This window comes from Eubalaena glacialis, chromosome 14 (assembly GCF_028564815.1).
Source record: "Eubalaena glacialis isolate mEubGla1 chromosome 14, mEubGla1.1.hap2.+ XY, whole genome shotgun sequence".
Classification (NCBI taxonomy): Eukaryota; Metazoa; Chordata; class Mammalia; order Artiodactyla; family Balaenidae; genus Eubalaena; species Eubalaena glacialis.
The window spans coordinates 53,701,614-53,722,013 of NC_083729.1; the positions used below are offsets into that span (position 1 = coordinate 53,701,614).

The following is a 20,400-nucleotide window of genomic DNA, read 5'->3' on the forward strand; positions in this document are numbered from 1 at the left end:
AAGCATGAATTACAGAACAGGAAGATTAGAAAGAATGATTTTTAAGGTAGCTACAACTATCTCTCAGTAAAATATATTACCTATAAAGGCACATTTCCCTATAGGAAAGAAAATATTATATCCCTTAAGACAATCCAATAGTCACTTAAAAATAATGTTCAGATACACCCAAGCAAACTCTGTAATAAAAATAACCCACAGCCCAAAAGAACTGTACAAGACAGGAATGATTCCTACACATACTTTAACATAAATATTTTATACCTTATTGTAAAGACATTTTACACACCACTGCCATAAATACCAAACACGGTTTTATTTATCTACTTATTTATTTTTTTGAAAGATTTTTTTGATGTGGACCACTTTTAAAGTCTTCATTGAATTTGTTACAATATTGCTTCTGTTTCATGTTTTGGTTTTTTGGCCGTGAGGCATGTGGGATCTTAGCTCCCCGACCAGGGATCAAACCTGCATCCCCTGCACTGGAAGGCGAAGTCTTAACCACCAAACTGCCAGGGAAGTCCCTGAACACGGTTTTATGAAAATAACAATTTTAGAATAAAAACGTTTCTTAAATAGCATGATAATCCACCTGTTTTCTTCTTAACCTCAGTACAACAGCTAAGACCCTAGCAGACATGAAAATCTGGAGTCTTAGTTTACAAATGTAGTCTAATACATCAGAATACTGACAAGCATTTCCACGTGCTTCAGACATACTGCCAACACATAGATAGTCAACAAGATTAAAAGAAATATACACATTTCTAGTTATAGGTAATAACTAGAAATATTACAATAAAGATGTAATGCCACCAATACAGGCTTTTACACACCTGAAAAAGTCGACAACAACAAAAAAATTCAGATATTTGACATCAGGTAGACAACACGTAGGCTTTAGGGTTGATTTACTGCTTTCATGTGATGTACAAATAGTCTTATCATTGTCCCCAACCTTGGAATTTCAGAGCCAGAGAGCATACAGTTCAAAACACTTGCTTTATCCTTTTTCTCGTGCTAGCCCTCTGGTGTTTTCCTAATTCCTGCAGTTTTCTAGAATGATCTTTCAGATTTTTCACTCAACAGCACTGGGTCAAATCTCTTCTATACAGGATCTCACTCTTCTCATGTCTCCCCTGCTCACAGAGAGCCGGTCAAAGTCTTGGAGGTGGAAACGAGTTGCCAACTGATTTACCATTTTCCTTAGGGTAAGAAATGCTGAAACAACTTGGAAAGTAAGGAATATAGTGAAGATGATATGTACGGCTTTTTCCAAGGGCAGATTCGTTAGGCCTTCATTAAAGAGCAAGAACAGAATTAAAGGCAACTGCAGTAGAAGGCTCAAAAGCCAAAAGCCAGCCAACTCAGGAACCTGCAATGACACACGTGATGAGTATCAGATCAGTGAAGTACAGTCTTCTGTTTGTATCAATAAGCAAGTGATACTACTTGATGGCACTACTGTGAACATACATTTTGAGCTCTGTAAATCAAAAGGAGTACAACATGGTCCTTGTCCTTAGAAAACTTACAGTCTAGACCGGAAGAGAAAACTTACTTATGTGACAGTCCTAGAATACTATAGTGAATAATGAAATGCACCACTTAGCATTATAGACTAAATGCTACAAGAAACGAGACAAGAGAGTAAGTAGGGTAGGTAAAAGACAGAATTCAAGGAGGTAGGCTTTTAAAGTTGGGTAGAAGGAGGAAGAGGCAAGAACTTAAGTAAGCAAAGATGTGGAATGAGTATGACTGGGAAACAACACATCACCTGGAATGGATGCTTGGATTAGGAAAAAGCAAGAAATACAGTGGGACAGGCTGGGACAGGCCCTTATGAAGGGCCTGAAAGAACACAGAAATCTTTAGGGATTATCCCTAAATTCTGGTAACTGTAAATGCTTAGGCAGCATGATGATTCAGAAAACATGAGCCTTGCAGAGGAAATGAGTTTATCATTTTCCCCCATTCTCTTATTCAGGATCTAAATAATCATGTTTAATTGACCAAGTATTTTCAAGACTGGTGAGAAGAGGGAAAACTATCACTTCTTAAGTGTTTACTATGTTCAGGTACTTTATATAAATTACTTAATCCTAACAAACCTGTGAAGTAAATATTTCCCCAATTTTATATGTGAAGAAACCAAGGCTCAAGAGATTAAGCAAACAGACCACAGTGACAGATGTGGTGAAGTTGGAGCTAGGCCTTAACTACAGGCCTTTGCTCCTTCCACATCTCACTGCCTGTTCCTTGTTAGGAAAATCTTACTGCATTTATGTGTAGCACTGAGAGAAAGGAAAGAAGAGCCTACCTTCTCCTGCAGGTTCCCCATGTAGCCCAGATACAACCTGATAGCTTCAATTAAGGTTATTAGGATGATAACGGTGACCACAATGAATTTGTAGTAATCAGGCAAGATTGAATACTAAAAAAACAAAAATAAACATGTTCATAAAATCTCACATATAGTAAGACTGACCTGAGATTTAAAAAAAATATGAAGAACTTTAATTTTATTGACAATGTAACAATGCCAGGGATGGCACAAGAGACCTCAGCAGAAGTAGTAAAGTGTAGATTTACCTTCATCTGAAGCATCATAATGCTGCTCACCCACCAAAGTGGGAAAAAATAAGTGTTAAAATAAAGTGACATCTGCAATGCCAAACTGGAAACCATTTCATTATCTACGGAAGAAAGAGAGAGAAAAGGAACAAACTCTTAACCCTGGTCTCTGCCCTATAAGTCCTTTAGTTCCTTAGAATTAATAACCATAGCATCAGCTTAACGAAACTCCAAATTTTAAGCCTATTTATAATCATTGACAGTGAAAGGAAATAGTCATCATAATACTATTTAGTTCCTATGTTGGCTACTTGGGGGTATGTTTCATATTTTTCAATTACTTTATCATTCTCCCATTACAGTCTGCTGACTTTTTTGCGTACTACTGGTATAAATTAAATGTGGAATATCAATATGAATCCTATTGAGCAGATAACAATCATCATCATTACCTCCTTTGTAGAGTTCTGTGTGAAGAGCCTATGAAATGAACACATAAAATACATAACAACTAATCTCTCACATATAAACTAATCTCATGCAAAATCTAATCCCCCCAAATTATAATTAAACAGACACCCCTTTTCAGCATATCCTAATCCTACCTGTTCATTCATATCCAATTCAATGCCACTTTTTCCATAAATCCTTTCTTGATCCCATTCCCCCACTCCAGCAGAAATCTCTTTCCCCTCTAGGTACTTATCACTCTAACCTGTGTGTAAGAAGTGTTAGCAAAGAGCCACACTCCCCTCACTTGAGACACAGTCTGGTTACTGAAGAGACAATGAGCTCTGGAGTCCAAGTAAACCCGGAGTTCCCCAAACTCCCTCAGAACTCTAGATGCCAGACTTGGAATAAATTATTTAACCTCTTTGAGCCTTAATTTATTCACCTGTAAAACAGTAACATTAAAATTACCTCACAGGTTGCTTGTGAGGATTAAAGATAATATAAATTACTTCACCCTAGCACTATGCCTGGCACTTAGTAGGCACTCAATAAATGAGTCCTTTTTCCTTCTCTTTTACTTATACACAGGCTCATTGTAAGCACAGACCACATTCTACCCAAATTTGAGGCCCTCACAGAACCTAGCATCTTGCTTTACACATGGAAAATACCAAATATGCATAAGCAGAAAGAATGAATTCATTAATGAATGAATGAAAACATACTATTATAAGGGCATTACCAGTGTAGCCATTTGTGATACATGAGTTTCATTTATCTAAGGCTGATTACATAGTACCTTTTGCTTTCATATAAGGGAGAAGGGTCCTAAATTAAGAATTTGATTTTTAAAATTGGGCCCTACAAATGCATCCTAAATTTGACTAAATTCCAACAATTTAAGAGCAGATATATATTTTGAAATCCACTGCTCTAAATGAAAGAATTTACAAAGAATTTACAAAGGCTCTAAAATAAATATATTTTTAAAATTTATTTATTTATTTATGTATTTTTGGCTGTGTTGGGTCTTCATTGCTGTGCGTGGGCTTTCTCTAGTTGTGGCTAGCGGGGGCTACTCTTGGTTGCGGTGTGCAGGCTTCTGATTGCGGTGGCTTCTCTTGTTGCAGAGCTCTCGCTCTAGGCGCGTGGGCTTCAGTAGCTGTGGCACACAGGCTCAGTAGTTGTGGCTCGCGGGCTCTAGAGCGCAGGCTCAGTAGTTGTGGCACATGGGCTTAGCTGCTCCGTGGCATGTGGGATCTTCCCGGACCAGGGCTCGAACCTGTGTCCCCTGCATTGGCAGGCAGATTCTTAATCACTGCGCCACCAGGGAAGCCCCTAAAATAAATTTCTTAAAAACAGATTTTTATGTCTTTTTCTCCACATCTGAGTATTTTATATCTATCGTTTAACAGTTTTAAAATATAAGATAATCATGGTCTCTCACAGCAAGGTTTTTCCTTTAGCTCCAAGAATATCCCTGATTATTATGTCTACTTTTGCTTGCACCCATTTATTAAATTACCACTGATAAAGGAATGCATTCTTACAGTCTGTTAAATCTGAAGGTAACTCACTTGCCTAGGATTTTCTCGTAACAATAGTACAACTCTTGGTCAGCTGCGGTCATAATACACGCTTGCAATTACAGTACAAATAATCAAACCTAATTCAGATCCACAAGGAAGAAAATGTGGAAAAATAGTGGTAAATTAGTTAAGCTGAAAATTTTAATACCTTTAGAGCAAACACTGTCGTCAAATTTTGCAAAGAAGTTTTTATGTTAAGAATTTTGTACATGAGCATCTTAAGAGTTATGCTATGTCTATATTTCAGCAGATCAAACTTACCATCATGCAGTTGAAAATCAAGTTAATATGTAAATTAACCTTGAAAGCACAAGACATGAATTTACTAAATTCTGCAAAAGTACAAGTTGACTTCTGTAAACGGAATTTAAATTAAAACATTATGTAATATAAATCAGGGGTGGGCAAACTACCAGCCAGCTGCCTGTTTTTGTATAGCAAGTGAGCTAAATATGTTTTTTCACATTTTTAAATGGTTGAGGAAAAAATATCAAAGAATAATAATATTTTGTGACACTGAAAATCATGAAATTCAAACTTTAGTGTCCATAAATAAAGCTTTATTGGAACACTGCCATGTCTATTCAATTACCATTATCTATGACTGCCACAGAGACCTACGGCCTGCAAGTTCTAAAATATTTACTATCTGACCCTTTACAGAAACCCCCTGATACTTTACATCATCAGATTTTAGTGCCTTGGCTTTAGAATCAAAAACGTAATAACCTAATTTTTCACATTATGTTTTTCTCTGTACATCCTAAATCAAGACCAGGCCTAAATTGAGAGGACAGGCAAGTAATCAGGGTGAAAATTTGAAACGATGGGAAATGACTTTTCTTTGCCCCCTTTAAAAAATCCCTAAACCAAGCAAGAGGAAAAGATTTCTATTTCCCAGCACAGTTCAGTGATAAAAGCTGCGTAGGTTTGGTTGACAGTATGTTGTCTATCATGATTTAAGAGAGGGAACTGTTTTGCAGAAAACTGCGTTGTCACTTGTCATGTTGAATGTAGCATCGTGGTATTTTGTTACTTGATTTAGGACAAGAGGTATAAATAGGGGATGGGAAGGAGAAGGCAGGGAGAGTGCGAGTTTTGTTGAAGGCGTTGCTAGAGTGGCAGGTGCCACTCTGGATTGGATAGCGTTTAAAATAAAACTTCTTTCCATGTCTTCTGCCAGAAAATGGACTTGTGGTGGAAAGTACTTGTTCTGCTAGGAAAGGAGAAAAGGAAAAGATATTTTACTGGGGTAGGGGATAGTAAGTGGAAAGAGGAGATTGCCTGGGCTGTTTCCACTCCACCCTGGCCAGAAAACCCAGGGCGAATGCCGTAGAGGAAAAGCAAAGTCGGCCTTCTCAGCCTTCTCGGAGGGCAAGGGACCGGACGCGGGCTGCGAAGGCGGCTTTTATATTCTTTTTTGAGGAAGGCCGGCGCCATCTCAGCCGCCCCGCTTGCAATTAGCCGGCCAGGCCTCAGCACTATCAACCCAGAACCGGCTGGGTTACTGGGCCGGGGTATCCGGTCCCCATCTCAGCCCCATCCCTCGGCCTGGCCCCTCCTCCAAGGAGCTTCCCGCACTGCGGAGAACTAGCTGAAGGCGAAACCGCCATCTTAGGTCTGGGCAAAATCCGGCCGCTCCAAAACTCGCGCCAGGTCTTCCGAGGGCCACACGCCCTGCGCTGGGCTTCCGCCACTCACCCGGACCCTCGTAATACTCCGGCCCGGTCCGGCTGGAGTCGCTGAACACGGTCCGGCTGAAGTTTCCCAGCCTCTGGCGGACCGGATCTGGCAGCTCCATGCTCTGGCCTTGGTACCGCTCACTGCTGCGTCTTCGGGCGCTGTGGTGCTCTGAGGTTCCCATGGCAACCGGGCGGCGAGGGCGCTGGAGGCCCGGGCGCACGCGCGGCCGCACTGCACGGCCGAGGCGTGGGGCTCCCTGGAAGGGAGAGGAGTGCGGGAGAGCCCATTCCTGCGGAGCGCCTAGGCAGGTGCAAAACCGCGGATTCCTTAGTCCTGTTTTACGCTCCACCATTTTAACAACGAATAAAAATAATAATAAATGATCTGGGGTTGGACTGTGACACAAGGAGCTCTAACAACCTTGCCAGTGGGATGCAACCTTTCTGGAAGGAAATGCAGAATGAAGGCAGAGCTTATAGAACGTTCATGACCCAGTAGCTTATACGTGTTTGTGTGTGTGTGTGTGTGTATACACACACATACTCTCTTCTAGGAATATATGTTATAATATACTAGGAATATTTCATATATATACATGCCACACACACACAACTCTCTTCCAGGAATTTATGATATTATATTTTATATATACACACCATATATTACATATATATATTTGATGGAATACATTGCAGCAGTTTAAAAACATGCCTGCAACGAATTTTTTTTTTTTTAATTTATTTATTTTTGGCTGTGTTGGGTCTTCGTTGCTGCACACGGGCTTCTCATTGCGGTGGCTTCTCGTTGCAGCGCACGGGCTCCAGACATATGGGCTTCAGTAGTTGTGGCTCGCGGGCTTTAGAGCACAGGCTCAGTAGTTGTGGCACACAGGCTTAGTTGCTCCGAGGCATGTGGGATCTTCCCGGACCAGGGATAGAACCCATGTCTCCTGCACTGGCAGGCAGATTCTTAACCACTGTGCCACCAGGGAAGCCCCGAATATTTGATAATATGGATTAACTTTAAGTAAAAATAAAAAACCAGAAGTAAAACTAAATAGGAATGAACCTAATTTAGTAAAATGTGTGTGTAAATATGTGGGAAGCAGAGAGGGGGAGGAGATGGCACAAGCACTGCGGCTTCAAAAAAAGACTAGAAGGAAATAATCCAAAATGTTAATAGTAATTTCTAGGTAGTAGATTATGGATGATTTAAAAATTTTAAAACATTATGTATTTTCTAGCTTTCTCTCAAATAAGACATATTTTTTAAAAAAAAACTATTTAGGTATAATACATATACAGAAAAGGGCACAAACCGAATATACAGGTGTAACCAAAACCCAGATCAAGAAACAGAACCTTACCAGCACCCCCAGAAGCTCTCCATGCCTATTCCCTTACAGTGACTAACCCTCCACTTCTAACCGACTTTTCCTGGCTTCTATAGCATAGAATAGTTTTGCCTATTTTTATTCTTTATATAAAAGTAATCATCCAATAAGTGCTTAAAAAAAAACACTAGCTCTTTGCCCTCAAAATTATTCTTATGAAATTCCTTCATATTGTTAAGTGTAGATTCCTTTTCCTTGCGGTGTGGCCATACCACAATAAGTTTTTCCATTCTACTGCTGATGAGCCTCTGTGTATTTTCTAGTTTGGAGCTACTATCAATAGTGCTGCTTTTGGTGAAAATATGCTTTGTGGTGAACATATGCATGCATTTGTGTTGAACTTGTTTCTAGGAATGAAATTGTTGGTTTATGAGGTACAACCCAGGTTTAATAGATACTGCCACTTTTCCAAAGTGGCTGTACCAATTTCTACTGCCTCCAGTGATGTATGAGCATTTCTGTTGCTCCAAATCTGTCACCAGCACTTGTCATTTTCCATGCTTTCCTTTTAGCCATTCTGATGGGTATGTGATGAACCGTATTATTTTTACAATATAAAGAAAAACCACACATATTTATATAAATGTCAAGAGGAAGGTATGGGAGGAAATCGCTATATGGGTAGAATTTCAAAATAGTTCAACAAATGTTAATTGCATTCCTACTCATTTTGGGGCATTGTCTTGAGCTAATGAGGGATATAGTCCCTCCCCACCAAGAAGATCAGCCAAGCGAGAGACGTGGAAACAAATAAGTACACTATATTTTAGTAAAGGAACATAGATGAGGAAACAATTAATTCTGGTTGGGGATGTCAGGAAAAAGCTGGCTAACTTCTGCTGCTCTTCAAGGTGGAGCTCAGCCCTCAGCACCTCCAAAATGGCTTCTAGGACCTCCCTGAAGCTGGTTTAAGTGCCCTCCTCTGTGTTTCTCAAAGCATATTCTTCTGTGTTACTTTGGTCACAGTGCCAGTCACGCTGTACTACAGTCTATTTATGTCTGTTTCTCTTGCTAGTTCACAAGCTCTTTGAGGTCAGGGATGGGCTTTCATCTTTATATCCTGAACACTAGCACAATGCCTGACCTAGAATAGGAACTAGATAACCATTGAATGAATAAAGGGAATAAAAAGTCTAAAGACCATTCCCCTATCTTCCCATTTCTAGTTCAAAGACTTAGCCAGCCTTCACTCTGTAGAATGGAGAATTGATGTATTAAAACACAGTTAACTATAGCAACCAAAACAATTTTAAACTTAGCAACAAAGAGTCAATTTTGATCTATTAAATTAACCAAGATTTTTATAAAGAGCACAGTGGAGCAGGAAGCCTCATGCTCTGCTGACTGGATTATAATTTGAACAGTCTCACTGAGGAAAGCAATTAACAATGTGTACAAATTGCCTTAAAAATATTCCTGCCTTTAACACACTAACCCAGATTTTAAGCTCTATTTTGGTGAAATAATCATAAAAACAAAGTTTCATACTCCAAGATATTACTTCTAACATTATTGATTTTCGTTAAAAAAAAAAAGAAAAAAGGTGGGGGGAGCATTTGAAATGCCCAACCACAGGACCTAGTTAAGCAGATTATGATATTCATGGTGAGGTGTTGGACTGTAGTGGAAAGGATGCCTTTGGAAGCAGAGAGAGCAGTGTTCAAATCCCCTCAAATTCTCACTTCACCACCTAAGAGCTATGCGGTTGCTTTCAAACCTTTGTTTTGTAAAGTGAGGCTAGTGCTAATTTACTGTTATGGTTGATGTAAAGATTATATCATTAAGTAAGGCTTTCTATAAGTGATAGCTATCACTGACACATCTATTAAAATGATATTTGTGAAGAAGAAATACCTACAATGGAGTGAAATCATGCTAGCATTTAATTTTCTGAATTCAACTGTATCTGTGAGGCAATACCTCTATTGCTTTCCCAGTGGATGCAATTAACCATAAAATGGTCCATGAGTGTTAACCAAATTTGTCAAAAGCCTGCGTGAATTCTTTTTTTTTTTTTTTTTTTGCGTGTGTGAATTCTTTTAAAGATTTTTCCTAGCATTGAAAAAAAATTGTAACATACCTTGTTCAGACTGCAATTATTTCATCAAAATTCTGGAGGAAAAATTGATCGAATTATGGGTATTTTTACTTTTATTTATTATTCAAATTTCCTACAATAACCATGCATTTCATAGTTTGAAATAAATCTTATTAAAAATAGAGAGGAAGAGGCAATGATGGTACAAAAATAGAGAAGAGTTTTGAGAGGAAAAACTTGTGGTTTGGAAAGAATCCTGCCATTATTGATGTCACAAGTGGTCCAAAGGGCTCGAAAAACTTTCCAAATATTACTTTGTTAGTTTATTCTCACAATATTTATAAAAAACAATCACATTGGTGAAATACTGCAGAACAAAGAAGGGAATATACTTTTGTGGAATCAAGAGATTAGTATAATTTGGGTTTCCCATATTCTAAAGCTATTACTAAGGATCTAAAGAGAAGTATGGAGTCTCCATTCTCAAAATCATGGGAATCATTTCCAGCAAGATTAATAAATAACCCTGTAGAAGCAGCCACATAGCACAGGGAGATCAGCTCAGTGCTTTGTGACCACCTAGAGGGGTGGGATAGGGAGGGTGGGAGGGAGACACAAGAGGGAGGAGGTATGGGGATATATGTATATGTATAGCTGATTCACTTTGTTATAAAGCAGAAACTAACACCATTGTAAGGCAATTATACTCCAATAAAGATGTAAAAAAAAAAATTAATAAATAACCCTATAAAGTTAAACTGTTTACTTCTTTTTTTTTCTCTTTTAAAGAGACAGCCTTTATTTTAAGGATTTTTATGTTGAGGAATTCAAAAAGTGGTAGGTTTTTGGAACTTATTGATCTGTATTTAAAAGATACAGATCAATCTGTTGACAAAGATTCACCAAAAATAATTTGAACAAGTGGGAAATTACAGTTAATACTACTGAAACCTACTAAAATAATTCCAAGACATATGGTTTATCCAACATAACGATACTTCTAAGTGCTGTGACTGATATGAAACTGACTGCTTCTTACTTTTCTGAACACACAGTGGTATAATTAACAATATTCAATCACTTCTGTTGTTTCCTGAATATATAAAAAGTAAAATACCAGTTAAAAAACTAATATATTCTTCTCTTTAAAGGTTTTTTACATATACAATTTCAATATTTTCGTTCAATAGTGGTGTGGTTTAAGAGGTTTTTCATTCATGAGTCAAACAACAATCCACCCAAAGGAAAATGATAGTCTATAGGCTCATAGTGCAAATAAAGAGTTTGGGAATGCAGCAACTGACATTTCTAAAATACAAAACAGATAAAATTCTAAGAAGTTACATGCAATAAGCTCAACTAAGCATCTGGCCACAGAACTAGAACATTTGATAATTTTACTTGTGATTTCAGTGGGACTCCAGATGTTTCCAAACTCAACTTGAACTCTCATCTTAGGCTTTGTATTTTGCTTTTCCAGCTTCACTAATGACACAAACATGATTCAAATCCCTGAAGTATTCATTATAGTCAAGGGCATATCCCACAACAAACTTGGCTAGAATTTCAAATCCAACAAAGTCTGGTCTGTATCCAACACTTCGAGGGGTCCTTTTCACCAGCAAGCTTGCAACCTTGATCATCTTTGGATTATGCTGCTTGACCAAGGAAAGCAAGGTTTTCATTGTTTTGCCAGTGTCAATTATACCTTCCACAATCAACACATTCTTTCCAGTGAAAGTTGAGAGATCATCTTCACCAATTACTTTTATGTCGCCTCTTGACTGGTCATTACAGTAGCTCTTCAGTCTGATAAAATCTACAGTCATAGGAATGGATCTATCACTATTTCTCTTCAGTACTTTGATGTAATCCAGCAGGTCAGCAAAGAATTTGTAGCCCCCGTTGAGCACACAGAGGGCCATGGTGTGATGGCCTCCCATCTCCTTCTTCACATCTTGAGCAAGACGTTCGGTCCTGTCCATAATTAGTCCATGAGGAATAAACACCTTTTCCAAATCCTCAGCATAACGATTAGGTGTACAAAATAAATCTAGGTCATAAGCTGGTTAATAATTGCTAATCACGATGCTGGGGCTGCAGATTGCCATAACAGAGCCGGCTGACCGGCCGGCTGAGGGCAGCTTGGGCTAAACTGTTTACTTCTTATACCAAACTTGATGGTCAGAGTAATAGCTACTTCTCCAATAATTGCTTATTGTATTTCATTGGGATTTAATTACATCTATGGTTTACTTTCCTAAATATTTATTTTCACAAAAATTTTGAGCCTTGTGCAATGATTTGTTTCTCTTTGACCAGAGGCAAAGTTGTTTGGTAGTAACATGTTACCCTATGTGACAAGAAACTGATTTGGTGAGTTATTAAATAACTTAATTTAAAATTACCTCTTACTATAATAAAGGTATAAATTCTTTCCACTTGATACTAATAAAGAGTTTAGAAACAATATTTTAAAGTGAACATGTTAATCAATTTATTGCCTTAAAATGAACTGTGAGAATTCCCTGGTGGTCCGGTGGTTAGGACTCTGCGCTCTTACTGAGGAGGGCCTGGGTTCAATTCCTGATCAGGGAAATAAGATCCCACAAGCCGTGCCACATGGCTAAACAAACAAACAAAAACTGTGAGATATTTATAAGAATTTAGATAAAATTTAAAGGTAAGTTATATATGGGCACAATATCTTTAGATATGATTCCACATCAGCATCCACATTAAAAAAATCTTATTCTATACAGACAACTTATATGACTCAATATCAAAAAACCAAATAATCCAATCAAAAAATGGGCAAAAGACCTTAATAGACATTTCTCAAAAGAAGACATACAGATGGCTAACAGGCATATGAAAAGGTGTTCAACATCGCTAATTATTAGAGAAATGCAAATCAAAACTACAATGAGGTATCACCTCACCCCAGTCAGAATGGCCATCAACAAAAAGTCTATAAATAATAAATGCTGGAGAAAGTGTGGAGAAAAGGGAAGCCTCCTACACTGATGGTGGGAATGTAAATTGGTGCAGCCACTATGGAAAACAGCATGGAGGTGCCTCAAAAAAAAACTAAAAATAGATTTGCCATATGATCCAGCAATCCCACATCTGGACATATATCTGGAAAAGATGAAAACTCTAATTCAAAAAGACATGCACCCCAATGTTCATAGCAGCACTGTTTATGATAGCAAAGACATGGAAACAAACTAAGTGTCCATCAACAGATGAATGGATAAAGAAGATGTGGGACACACTCAGCCATAAAAAAGAATGAAATATTGCCATTTGCAGCAACATGAATGGACCTAGAGAATATCATACTAAGTGAAGTAAATCAGACAAATATTATATGATATCACTTATATATGGAATCTAAAAAATAATACAAATGAATCCATCTATATATAGAACAGAAACAGACTCACATAGAAAACAAATTTATGGTTACCAAAGAGGAAAAGGAGGGAGGGATAAATTAGGAGTATGGGATTAACAGATACAGACTATTATACATAAAATTGATAAGCAACAAAGCTTTACTGTAGGGAACTATATTCAATATCTTCTAATAACCTATAATGGAAAATAATCTAAAAAAAATAATTGAATCACTTTGCTGTATACCTGAAACTAACACAATATTGTAAATCAACTATACTTCAGTTTTAAAAAATCTTATTCTAAATTACCTGAAGTGTAATCTTATAATCCTCAAATTGTTAATGAATAATGAAAAGCTTTTGGAATCCCAAGTATAATATATTCTATTCACAACACTTTTCAAAGGTTTAAAAGAAAGAACCAGGCTATGAATTACATAGAAAGTCAAACCTCATGAAAGAAATTTTTCTTACTATATTAAGTGATATTTTAAGGCTGACTTTAATATTTTGTCTTCAAAGACATACCCATTGAGCATTCTTACTAGAAAGTTCTTTCCCTTTAAAAATACTGTGTATATTATAGTTTTTTTGTTCTGTGACATTTCTTTGTGTTAGATTACCGCACTCTTCATATGCTATAGCAAGTAGCTGCTCCATGCGTCAAACTATGTGGGAAATGAGAATGACAAACCCAGGGAAGATCAGTAAAGCAAAACCTTTAAGGAAACCTCAGATCTGTCCAGTGAATTATGATGCTGATTAGGAGCAAGTGGCCATTTTACTGAATAAGTAATAAGTTCCATTTTTAGTGTGATAGTATTATTGTGCTAATAATACTTTTTATATTGCACTGTAAAATGTGCATTATGTCCCCCTTTCTAAAAGGAAATTAATCCTTACCTTTTAGTGACTGTAATAAAATATTTCTCTCCCTCCACTAAATATTTTTTTTAAAACAAAAACAAAAACTCTTTATTAAAAAAAAAACAACCACCAGAAATTGTGATTGACCAGAAAGGTAAAGATACACGACCATATTTAAATAATTCTACCTAATCACATCTACAATGTTTGATGGTTCTGGAGGGCAAAATGACGTGCCAGGAATATCATTACATCTTCCTCCAACGTACAGATATTAGAAAAGAAAACAGATGAAGTCTCTATCATTTTCTTGATTTGTTTTACGTATTTTTATAAATAATACCTCACCAGTAAGTTAATCTTTTTTATCACATTTTTTTAATTCAAACAGAAAGTCACAAAAATTATAATCATCCTCATCAGTTCACTCAGTCCCATGTAATTAATTTTTTTTCATCTTGATCTTTTGTTAGCACTTTTACGAATTCATCAGTTTTCCATTAGAGTTCTGAAAATGCTTATTCATTCAGTTCAGCAGTATAGTCAGTTACCAGAAACCTGTACTTGTCAGAGCCTTTTCCATGAATTCCCTGAAGATGAAACCCTTTTATAGGAACATTTTTGCAAAAGCATCAGAGTACACCCAGAACTGTCTGTAAATGACAAAAAGACTTTAAAATGACCTCGGTTAAAGATTTGATGAAAGTTCATAATAATGCAATTGACAAGGAAATTTAGTTATTTCTGAGATATACATTTTAAAGTAATAACTAGAATTATGACTTATAACATTATACCAGAACATATAAGATTTTTAGGAATTTCATGTAATGTCTGAAACATTTATATTAACATATTTCCATACAAATAACCCAAAGAAAGTTTAGTATTAATTTATTTTTTTGTTAATTTTTGAATTTTATTTATTTTTTTATACAGCAGGTTCTTATTAGTCATCAATTTTATACACATCAGTGTATACATGTCAATCCCAATCGCCCAATTCAGCACACCACCATCCCCACCCCCCCATGGCTTTCCCCCCTTGGTGTCCATACATTTCTTCTCTCCATCTGTGTCTCAACTTCTGTCCTGCAAACCGGTTCATCTGTACCATTTTTCTAGGTTCCACATACATGCATTAATATACGATATTTGTTTTTCTCTTTCTGACTTACTTCACTCTGTATGACAGTCTCTAGATCCATCCACGTCTCAACAAATGACTCAATTTCGTTCTTTTTTATGGCTGAGTAATATTCCATTGTATATATGTACCACATCTTCTTTATCCATTCATCTGTCGATGGGCATCTAGGTTGCTTCCATGACCTGGCTATTGTAAATAGTGCTGCAATGAACATTGGGGTGCATGTGTCTTTTTGAATTATGGTTTTCTCTGGGTATATGCCCAGTAGTGGGATTGCTGAATCATATGGTAATTCTATTTTTAGTTTTTTAAGGAACCTCCATACTGTTCTCCATAGTGGCTGTATCAGTTTACATTCCCACCAACAGTGCAAGAGGTTTCCCTTTTCTCCACACCCTCTCCAGAATTTGTTTGTAGATTTTCTGATGAAGCCCATTCTGACTGGTGTGAGGTGATACCTCATTGTAGTTTTGATTTGCATTTCTCTAATAATTAGTGATGTTGAGCAGCTTTTCATGTGCTTCTTGGCCATCTGTATGTCTTCTTTGGAGAGATGTCTATTTAGGTCTTCTGCCCATTTTTGGATTGGGTTGTTTGTTTCTTTAATATTGAGCTGCATGAGCTGTTTATATATTTTGGAGATTAATCCTTTGTCCATTGATTGTTCTGCAAATATTTTCTCCCATTCTGAGGGTTGTCTTTTCATCTTGTTTATGGTTTCCTTTGCTGTGCAAAAGCTTTTAAATTTCATTAGGTCCCATTTGTTTATTTTTGTTTTGATTTCCATTACTCTAGGAGGTGGATCAAAAAAGATCTTGCTGTGATTTATGTCAAAGAGTGTTCTTCCTATGTCTTCCTCTAAGAGTTTTATACTACCCGGTCTTACATTTAGGTCTTGAATCCATTTTGAGTTTATTTTTGTGTATGGTGTTAGGGAGTGTTCTAATTTCATTCTTTTACATGTAGCTGTCCAGTTTTCCCAGCACCACTTATTGAAGAGACTGTCTTTTCTCCATTGTATATCCTTGCCTCCTTTGTCATAGATCAGTTGACCATAGGTTCATGGGTTTATCTCTGGGCTTTCTATCTTGTTCCATTGATCTATGTTTCTGTTTTTGTGCCAGTACCATATTGTCTTGATTACTGTAGCTTTGTAGTATAGTCTGAAGTCAGGGAGTCTGATTCCTCCAGCTCCGTTTTTTTCCCTCAAGACTGCTTTGGCTATTCGGGATCTTTTGCGTCTCCAAACAAATTTTAAGATTTTTTGTTCTAGTTCCGTAAAAAATGCCATTGGTAATTTGATAGGGATTGCATTGAATCTGTAGATTGCTTTGGGTAGTAGAGTCATTTTCACAATATTGATTCTTTCAATCTAAGAACATGGTATATCTCTTCATCTGTTGGTATCATCTTTAATTTCTTTCATCAGTGTCTTATGGTTTTCTGCATACAGGTCTTTTGTCTCCCTAGGTAGGTTTATTCCTAGGTATTTTATTCTTTTTGTTGCAGTGGTAAATGGGAGTGTTTCCTTAATTTCTCTTTCAGATTTTTCATCATTAGTGTATAGGAATGCAAGAGATTTCTGTGCATTAATCTTGTATCCTGCAACTTACCAAATTCATTGATTAGCTCTAGTAGTTTTCTGGTGGCGTTTTTAGGATTATCTATGTATAGTATCATGTCATTTGCAAACAGTGACAGTTTTACTTCTTCTTTTCCAATTGTATTCCTTTTCTTTCTTTTTCTTCTCTGATTGCCGTGGCTAGGACTTCCAAAATTATGTTGAATAGTAGTGGTGAGAGTGGACATCCTTGTCTTGTTCCTGATCTTAGAAGAAATGATTTCAGTTTTTCACCATTGAGAATGATGTTTGCTGTGGGTTTCTCGTATATGGCCTTTATTATACTGAGGTAGCTTCCCTCTATGCTCACTTTCTGGAGAGTTTTTATCATAAATGGGTGTTGAATTTTGTCAAAAGCTTTTTCTGCATCTATTGAGATGATCATATGGTTTTTATTCTTCAATTTGTTAATATGGTGTATCACATTGATTGATTTGCATATATTGAAGAATCCTTGCATCCCTGGGATAAATCCCACTTGATTGTGGTATATGATCCTTTTAATGTGTTGTTGGATTTTGTTTGCTAGTATTTTGTTGAGGATTTTTGCATCTATATTCATCAGTGATATTGGTCTGTAATTTTTTTTTTTTTTTGTAGTATCTTTGTCTGATTTTGGTATCAGGGTGATGGTGGCCTCATAGAATGAGTTTGGGAGTGTTCCTTCCTCTGCAATTTTTTGGAAGAGTTTGAGAAGGATGGGTGTTAGCTCTTCTCTAAATGTTTGATGGAATTCACCTGTGAAGCTATCTGGTCCTGGACTTTTGTTTGTTGGAAGATTTTTAATCACAGTTTCAATTTCATTACTTGTGATTGGTCTGTTCATATTTTCTATTTCTTCCTGGTTCAGTCTTGGAAGGTTATAACTTTCTAAGAATTTGTCCATTTCTTCTAGGTTGTCCATTTTGTTGGCATAGAGTTGCTTGTAGTAGTCTCTTAGGATGCTTTGTTTTTCTGCAGTGTCTGTTGTAACTTCTCCTTTTTCATTTCTAATTTTATTGATTTGAGTCTTCTCCCTCTTTTTCTTGATGAGTCTGGCTAATGGTTTATCAATTTTGTTTATCTTCTCAAAGAACCAGCTTTTAGTTTTATTGATCTTTGCTATTGTTTTCTTTGTTTCTATTTCATTTATTTCTGCTCTGATCTTTATGATTTCTTTCCTTCTGCTGACTTTGGGTTTTGTTTGTTCTTCTTTCTCTAGTCCCTTTAGGTGTAAGGTTAGATTGTTTATTTGAGACTTTTCTTATTTCTTGAGGTAGGCTTGTATAGCTATAAACTTCTCTCTTGGAACTGCTTTTGCTGCAGCCCATAGGTTTTGGATCGTCATGTTTTCATTGTCATTTGTCTGTAGGTATTTTTTGATTTCCTCGTTGATTTCTTCAGTGATCTCTTGGTTATTTAGTAACGTATTGTTTAGCCTCCATGTGTTTGTGTTTTTTACATTTCTTTCCCTGTAATTTATTTCTAATCTCATAGCATTGTGGTCAGAAAAGATGCTTGATATGATTTCACTTTTCTTAAATTTACTGAGGCTTGATGTGTGACCCAAGATGTGATCTATCCTGGAGAATGTTCCGTGTGCACTTGAAAAGAAAGTGTAATCTGCTGTTTTTGGATGGAATGTCCTGTAAATATCAATTAAATCTATCTGGTCTATTGTGTCATTTAAAGCTTCTGTTTCCTTATTTATTTTCATTTTGGATGATCTGTCCATTGGTGTAAGTGAGGTGTTAAAGTCCCCCACTATTATTGTGTTACTGTCGATTTCCTGTTTTATAGCTGCTAGCAGTTGCCTTATGTATTCAGGTGCTCCTATGTTGGGTGCATATATATTTATAATTGTTATATCTTCTTCTTGGATTGATCCCTTGATCATTATGTAGTGTCCTTCCTTGTCTCTTGTAACATTCTTTATTTTAAAGTCTATTTTATCAGATATGAGTATTGTGACTCCAGCTTTCTTTTGATTTCCATTTGCATGGAATATCTTTTTCCATCCCCTCACTTTCAGTCTGTATGTGTCCCTAGGTCTGAAGTGGGTCTCTTGTAGACAGCATATATATGGGTCTTGTTTTTGTATCCATTCAGCAAGCCTGTGTCTTTTGGTTGGAGCATTTAATCCATTCACGTTTAAGGTAATTATCGATATGTATGTTCCTATGACCATTTTCTTAATTGTTTTGGGTTTGTTTTTGTAGGTCCTTTTCTTCTCTTGTGTTTCCCACTTAGAGAAGTTCCTTTAGCATTTGTTGTAGAGCTGGTTTGGTGGTGCTGAATTCTCTTAGCTTTTGCTTGTCTGTAAAGCTTTTGATTTCTCCATCGAATCTGAATGAGATCCTTGCTGGGTAGAGTAATCTTGGTTGTAGGTTCTTCCCTTTCATCACTTTAAGTATATCATGCCACTCCCTTCTGGCTTGTAGAGTTTCTACTGAGAAATCAGCTGTTAACCTTATGGGAGTTCCCTTGTATGTTGTCATTTTTCCCTTGCTGCTCTCAATAATTTTTCTTTGTCTTTAATTTTTGCCAATTTGATTACTATGTGTCTCGGCGTGTTTCTCCTTGTGTTTATCCTGTATGGGACTTGCTGTGCTTCCTGGACTTGGGTGGCTATTTCCTTTCCCACGTTAGGGAAGTTTTTGACTATTATCTCTTCAAATATTTTCTCAGGTCCTTTGTCTCTCTCTTCTTCTTCTGGGACCCCTATAATGCGAATGTTGTTGTGTTTAATGTTGTCCCAGAGGTCTCTTATGCTGTCTTCATTTCTTTTCATTCTTTTTTCTATATTCTGTTCCACAGCAGTGAATTCCACCATTCTGTCTTCCAGGTCACTTATCCGTTCTTCTGCCTCAATTATTCTGCTATTGATTCCTTCTAGTGTATTCTTCATTTCATTTATTGTAATGTTCATCTCTCTTTGTTTGTTCTTTAATTCTTCTAGGTCTTTGTTAAACATTTCTTGCATCTTCTCGATCTTTGCCTCCATTCTTTTTCCGAGGTCCTGGATCATCTTCACTATCATTATTCTGAATTCTTTTTCTGGAAGGTTGCCTATCTCCACTTCATTTAGTTGTTTTTCTGGGGTTTTATCTTGTTCCTTCATCTGGTATATAGCCCTCTGCCTTTTCATCTTGTCTATCTTTCTGAGAATGTGGTTTTTGTTCCACAGGCTACAGGATTGTAGTTCTTCTTGATTCTGCTGTCTGCCCTCTGGTGGATGAGGCTATCTAAGAGGCTTGTGTAAGTTTCCTGATGGGAGGGACTGGTGGTGGGTAGAGCTGACTGTTGCTGTGGTGGTCAGAGCTCAGTAAAACTTTAACCCACTTGACTGTTGATGGGTGGGGCTGGGTTCCCTCCCTGTTGGTTATTTGGCCTGAGGCAACCCACCACTGGAGCCTACCTGGGCTCTTTGGTGGGGCTAATGACAGACTCTGGGAGGGCTCACGCCAAGGAGTACTTCCCAGAACTTCTGCTGCCAGTGTCCTTGTCCCCACGGTGAGCCACAGCCACCCCTCACCTCTGGAGGAGACCCTCCAACACTAGCAGGTAGGTCTGGTTCAGTCTCCCCTGGGGTCACTGCTCCTTCCCCTGGGTCCCAATGCACACACTACTTTGTGTGTGCCCTCCA

The 20,400-nt window shown here is 37.3% G+C and overlaps 1 protein-coding gene and 1 pseudogene across 1 annotated transcript; both read right to left on the minus strand.

Annotated features, from left to right (window-relative positions):
- Positions 1–330: 330 nt before the first annotated feature.
- On the minus strand, positions 331–6,457 carry TMEM17 (transmembrane protein 17). Its single transcript, XM_061211115.1, has 4 exons — positions 6,321–6,457; positions 2,596–2,699; positions 2,324–2,437; positions 331–1,378 (listed from the first exon to the last, which is right to left on the minus strand). The coding sequence occupies exons 1-4, from the start codon at positions 6,418–6,420 to the stop codon at positions 1,100–1,102; spliced, it is 597 nt and encodes a 198-aa protein (XP_061067098.1). The 5' UTR covers positions 6,421–6,457; the 3' UTR covers positions 331–1,099.
- Positions 6,458–11,141: 4,684 nt separating this feature from the next.
- LOC133105119 (hypoxanthine-guanine phosphoribosyltransferase-like) lies at positions 11,142–11,844 on the minus strand (annotated as a pseudogene).
- Positions 11,845–20,400: the final 8,556 nt, after the last annotated feature.

What these genes read in the sequence shown, in the direction of transcription:
- TMEM17 (XM_061211115.1), bottom strand. Translation starts at nt 6,420, where the DNA reads ATGGAGCTGCCAGATCCGGTCCGCCAGAGGCTGGGAAACTTCAGCCGG. An exon ending in TTATGATGCTTCAGATGAAG is followed by an intron (nt 2,438 to 2,595) that starts GTAAATCTACAC and finishes TTGTTTTTTTAG; the next exon opens with TATTCAATCTTGCCTGATTA. An exon ending in TGGGGAACCTGCAGGAGAAG is followed by an intron (nt 1,379 to 2,323) that starts GTAGGCTCTTCT and finishes GTGTCATTGCAG; the next exon opens with GTTCCTGAGTTGGCTGGCTT.